Source organism: Hypomesus transpacificus, unplaced genomic scaffold (genome assembly GCF_021917145.1).
Source record: "Hypomesus transpacificus isolate Combined female unplaced genomic scaffold, fHypTra1 scaffold_64, whole genome shotgun sequence".
Lineage (NCBI taxonomy): Eukaryota > Metazoa > Chordata > Actinopteri > Osmeriformes > Osmeridae > Hypomesus > Hypomesus transpacificus.
This window is the reverse complement of record NW_025814036.1, coordinates 37020-43097: the sequence shown is the minus strand read 5'-3', so window position 1 is coordinate 43097 and position 6078 is coordinate 37020. Positions and strand designations below refer to the sequence as shown.

Sequence of the window (6078 nt, the reverse complement as noted above, 5' to 3'; positions counted from 1 at the left end):
CTGGCATGGCAGGCCTCGCGGAGTGGGAATAATGTCACGCTATTGTGATTATGAAGAACGATCGTGGGTCACGTGATAGACGAACTTACCTGTTGGTCACTTTTATAATTTCATACTTTCACGTAAATACATAAACATCCCACTCTCCCACTCCATTTAGTCCAACCACGGCCTTCACGATCGTCGATCCCTCTAGGCGGGAGAATTGGCCGGGTGTCCGTCCCTCCCGACCGCACGCTCGCTCGCCCAGAGGCGCGTCACCCCTCGGAATTCGAGGCCTGTGAGACGTCAGGTCGAGCGTCAGGGGAAACCGCGACGGGACATGCCTGCCTGCCCGTCCGCCGGCCGGCCCGGAGGCGCGTCAGGCCTGTGAGGTCAGGTCGAGCGTCAGGGGAAACCGCGACGGGACATGCCTGCCCGCCGGTCCGCCGGCCGGCCGGCCGGCCCGGAGGCGCGTCAGGCCTGTGACGTCAGGTCGAGCGTCAGGGGAAACCGCGACGGGACATTCATGCCCGCACGCAAGCCTGGCGTGGCCTGACCTGGCCTGGCATGGCATGGCAGGCCTCGCGGAGTGGAATAATATCACGCTATTGTGATTATGAAGAACGATCGTGGGTCACGTGATAGACGAACTTACCTGTTGGTCACTTTTATAATTTCATACTCTTACGCCTGCCTTTATATACATTTATATAAATACATAAACATCCAACTCTCCCACTCCATTTAGTCCAACCACGGCCTTCACGATCGTCGATCCCTCTAGGCGGGAGAATTGGCCGGGTGTCCGTCCCTCCCGACCGCACGCTCGCTCGCCCAGAGGCGTGTCACCCCTCGGAATTCGAGGCCTGTGAGACGTCAGGTCGAGCGTCAGGGGAAACCGCGACGGGACATGCATGCCCGCCCGTCCGCCGGCCGGCCCGGAGGCGCGTCAGGCCTGTGAGGTCAGGTCGAGCGTCAGGGGAAACCGCGACGGGACATTCATGCCCGCCCGTCCGCCGGCCGGCCCGGAGGCGCGTCAGGCCTGTGACGTCAGGTCGAGCGTCAGGGGAAACCGCGGCGGGACATGCCTGCCCGCACGCGAGTCTGGCGTGGCCTGACCTGGCCTGGCCTGGCATGGCATGGCAGGCCTCGCGGAGTGGAATAATATCACGCTATTGTGATTATGAAGAACGATCGTGGGTCACGTGATAGACGAACTTACCTGTTGGTCACTTTTATAATTTCATACTTTTAAGCCTGCCTTTATATACCTTTATATAAATATATAAACATCCCACCCTCCAACTCCATTTAGTCCAACCACGGCCTTCACGATCGTCGATCCCTCTAGGCGGGGAGGCGGGACATGCCTGCCCGCACGCGCGCCTGGCATGGCCTGACCTGGCCTGACCTGGCCTGGCCTGGCATGGCAGTCCTCGCGGAGTGGGAATAATATCACGCTATTGTGATTATGAAGAACGATCGTGGGTCACGTGATAGACAAACTTACCTGTTGGTCACTTTTATAATTTCATACTTTTAAGCCTGCCTTTATATACCTTTATATAAATATATAAACATCCCACCCTCCAACTCCATTTAGTCCAACCACGGCCTTCACGATCGTCGATCCCTCTAGGCGGGGAGGCGGGACATGCCTGCCCGCACTCGCGCCTGGCATGGCCTGACCTGACCTGGCATGGCAGTTCTCGTGGAGTGGAATAATATCACGCTATTGTGATCATGAAGAACGATCGTGGGTCACGTGATAGACGAACTTACCTGTTGGTCACTTTTATAATTTCATACTTTTACGTAAATACATAAACATCCCACTCTCCCACTCCATTTAGTCCAACCACGGCCTTCACGATCGTCGATCCCTCTAGGCGGGAGAATTGGCCGGGTGTCCGTCCCTCCCGCCCGCACGCACGCTCGCTCGCCCAGAGGCGTGTCACCCCCCGGAATTCGAGGCCGCGGCGGGACATGCCTGCCCGCCCGGACGCCGGCCGGCCCGCCCGGAGGCGCGTTAGGCCTGTGAGGTCAGGTCGAGCGTCAGGGGAAACCGCGACGGGACATGCCTGCCCGCCCGCCCGCTGGTCCGCCGGCCGGCCGGCCCGGAGGCGCGTTAGGCCTGTGAGGTCAGGTCGAGCGACCAAAAGTTGGTCACTTTTATAATTTCATACTTTTATGCCTGCCTTTATATACCTTTATATAAATATATAAACATCCCACCCTCCCACTCCATTTAGTCCAACCACGGCCTTTACGATCGTCGATCATATCATCAATCATTTGTCCATGTAATCACGTGAGCTGTAGGCAAGTGCTACTAACACACATTCGTTGGGGGTCAGGACAGCCGTTGTCTAGGGTCACGCAGCTATGGCTCGGGATTTCAGTGCCCTGCAAGTTCTACAACAGATGTTTGCAAACATCGAGCAAAGTGAGTCCGAAGAGGAGACAGAGGATGTGTCAGAAATAGAAGACGGCGAAGAGTGCGTGGAGCATGTGGCAGAAGAGCAGGAAGAAGAAGAAGAAGAAGAAAAAGACGACGGGCAAGAGTACGCGGAGCATGTGTCGGAACAAGCAGACGGGCAAGAGTATAATGCGGTCGACGACAACTCAGCAGCGGCCGCCGCCGCCCGAGCCCCTGAAATCGACAGAGATACTTTCTTGTCGAAAGATGGCAAAATTGAATGGCGTTCGGTTGCGTATCTGAGGAATCCGAGGCTGCTGTCGCAACGTGACAGCCGTGAGAGGACCCCCAGAGGACCCACAGCGTACGCCGTTTCCCACGCTCTCGACATCGTCTCTACGTTTTTACTCTTTGTCACGCCACAAATCGAAACAGTGATCTTGGACGAGACAAATCGGGAAGGCTATCTGAAACGCGGAGAGGAGTGGAAAGCAATGGACGCCTCTGACCTACGTGCCTACATAGGGCTGCTAATCCTGGCAGGGGTGTACAAGTCCCGAGGCGAAGCGGCCGCCAGTCTGTGGGACGCGCAGAGCGGCAGAGCGATTTTCCGCGCTACCATGCAGCTGAAAGTCTTCTACACCTATTCGACGTCGATACGATTTGACGACCGTGGGACGCGAGCGGCGAGACGCGCCACGGACAAGTTGGCGGCGATACGAGAGGTCTGGGATATGTGGGTAGAGAGATTACCCCGCCTCTACGACCCAGGGCCCGAAGTGACCGTGGATGAACAACTGGTCGCGTTCAGAGGACGGTGTCCTTTCAGGCAGTACATGCCGAGCAAACCGGCAAAGTATGGGATCAAGTCGTGGGTCACGTGCGACGCAAAATCCAGCTACGCTTGGAAGATGCAAGTTTACACCGGGAAGTCGAGCGACGGAGCCCCGGAGAGGAGCCAGGGGATGCACGTCGTGCTCGATATGACAGACGGCCTGAAGGATCGCAATGTCACGTGTGACAATTTCTTCACATCCTACGACCTCGGCCGAGAGCTCATGGCGACGAGAAACATGACCATGGTTGGCACCGTGCGAAAGAACAGGACCGAGCTCTCGTCCGAGCTGCTGACGACGACGAACAGGCGACGGGTGCTGTCGTCGCAGTTCGCCTTCACTCCCACCACCACTCTGGTTTCCTACCTCGCAAAGAAAAATAAGAACATTTTACTCATGAGCACACGCCACACAAACGACGAAATCAGCGACAGAAACGATGGCAAACCGACCATCGTCTTAGACTACAACCTCAACAAAGGAGGTGTAGACAATCTGGACAAGGTCATCGCGGCCTACAGCTGTAAAAGGAAGACGGCCCGGTGGCCCCTCGTCATCTTCAGCAACATCGTTGACGTTTCCTCCTACAACGCCTTTGTGATATGGAGAGAGGTCAACCCCAACTGGATGCCGCGTAAGCGCAACAAGAGGAGGTTTTTCCTCGAGCAGCTCGGAAGGGCCCTCGAGACTCCGCTGATCGAGAGGAGACGATGTCTGCCCCGCGCGGAAGCTGCTGCCGCGGTTGTGAAAGATCTACGGATGGCCAGCTGTCGCGATCCACCTCGACGACAACCCGAAGAGGATGGCGCAGCAGCAGCCGCCGCCTCCTCATCGGCAGGACCGACCTCGCCGGTCCCTGCCAGTAAGAGGAAGAGATGTCAAGTCTGCCCGGTGAAGAAGGACCGTAAAACGTTCACTGTTTGTCGCGGTTGTAAGAGGCATGTCTGCAAATCCTGTTCGCGTGTATACTGCCCCACATGCCCCACCGAGCTGGGCTTCGGCCAAGGAGAGGTTCCCGTTGACCCCGGACGACCTGCGGGAGTGTGTGCAGGAGACTGAACAACTCAGTCGAGTGCAGAAGATGGGCTTTGCTCAAGTCAAAGCACAGTGCTGCTGCTGCCGCCGCTGCTGCCGCCGCCACCACCACCACAACCACCAGCAGCACCACCACCACCACTACATGCATGGGATGAATAGATGATGTATCAGGACGGCAGGCTGGAGGTCTATCCATAGTGCTGTCTGAGGGTCATTGTGATGCACGGTGTCATGCACGGTGTGACAACTTCTCATGGTACAAAAATAAATAAAGTGAAACATTTGATTTTATTCCTCGCGTTGTCTGCCTAGTCTATGACGCCACTCTCGTGCCGTTTCGGGGTCGTGGTGAGTCAAACTGACATTGTGACAACTTTTTCATAGCCAAAAATAAATAAATAAAGTGAAACTTTTTATTTCTAGCCTTGTCTACATGCCTATTATTACACTCTCGCGCTGTATCCTAGTCTGCGCTGTGACTCACCATACCTAGTCTGTTACGCCACTCTCGTGTTGACGACCTGAATGAAGTGAAACATTATCTGTCTACATAAAAAAATAAAAATAATTCATATTTTCCCTGGCCGGGGAGCAATCCAGGGCTGTGGAGTTGACAGCCTCGCAGCCTTGCCACTAGACCACAAGGGGAGTTGCTTGTTCTTTGTGCTGTCTCTGCCTGTTTATATATATTTTTTTTTTCTTTTACACTGCAACGTCTGTGTCGTCTATTACGCGACCCCGCACTGTCTCCGGTTCCTTGTGACCCACAGCGGTCTTCTGACAACTTCTCATAATACAAAAATAAATAAAAATAAAGTGAAACCTTTATATTCCCCCAGTGTGGGTCACAATGACCCCGAGACAGCGCGAAGGTGGCGTAATAGACGGAGCTGTGGGTCACAACGACCCGGAGACAGCGCGAGGGATAAATGCAAGCTGCATAGACAATGAGGAGAGCGTGAGGGTTAAGTGTATCTGTTCCAATACTTTTGATCACATGACAAATGGGTGGATTCAAACAAAATGTGATATTTTCTTAGTTGTGCATCAGATCCTGATGTAAATACCTGGAAATAAAAGCTGAAACGTTGATCTCTGGTCTCACGTTCATTATTTGATGTCAAGCCCAAATGTTTTCAGTCTACAGCAAAAATAAAGGAATTCGCCTCACTGTGAACAAAATTGCTCTGAAACACAAGAGCATTCCGTAAAAACAAACAAACAGCAAAAAGCTCAGATAAAAAATTACTGTATCTAATCCCTGCGATCTTCAGGGTTAGGCCACATGTTTTCATCAACATCACATCTGATATCATCCAAGGCGATGCACCTGGGGTAAAACCGCTTGGCATGTCGGATCCACCCTTGGCAATCATGAACTGTGATATCCCTGCATCCAGCATCCATGGCTTCAAGGAGGGACATCTGGACATGTGGCTGATGGTCATAAACCTTCCACCTCCATGCAGAAAATAACTCCTCTATGGGGTTGAGGAAAAGTGAATAGGGTGGAAGGAAGAGGATGGGTGGTTTTCAAACCATGATGTTATTGCTCGCGAATGGTGGAAAGCAACATTGTCCCAGGAAATTACAAAGGTCCTTATGTTTTCACCCTCCTGATCCTGCTCTGGTACCAGGCGCTGGTGGAGATCATTGAGAAACGCGAGGAGGCGCTCGGTATTATAGGGTCCAACCTGACATTTCTGAAGGAGTAATCCTGCATTTGCCATTGCTGCACACATGGTAATGTTTGCCCCTCTCTGTCCTGGCACAACAACTGTGGCCCTCTTTCCAGTTATATTT

At 53.6% G+C, this 6078-nt stretch overlaps 1 protein-coding gene across 1 annotated transcript; it reads left to right on the top strand.

Moving 5' to 3' along the window:
* Positions 1-2760: 2760 nt before the first annotated feature.
* LOC124466103 (piggyBac transposable element-derived protein 4-like) lies at positions 2761-3990 on the top strand (the record flags this gene model as incomplete). Its single annotated transcript, XM_047017779.1, has 1 exon — positions 2761-3990. A coding segment is annotated over one exon (1230 nt), but the record flags the coding sequence as incomplete, so codon positions are not given.
* Positions 3991-6078: the final 2088 nt, after the last annotated feature.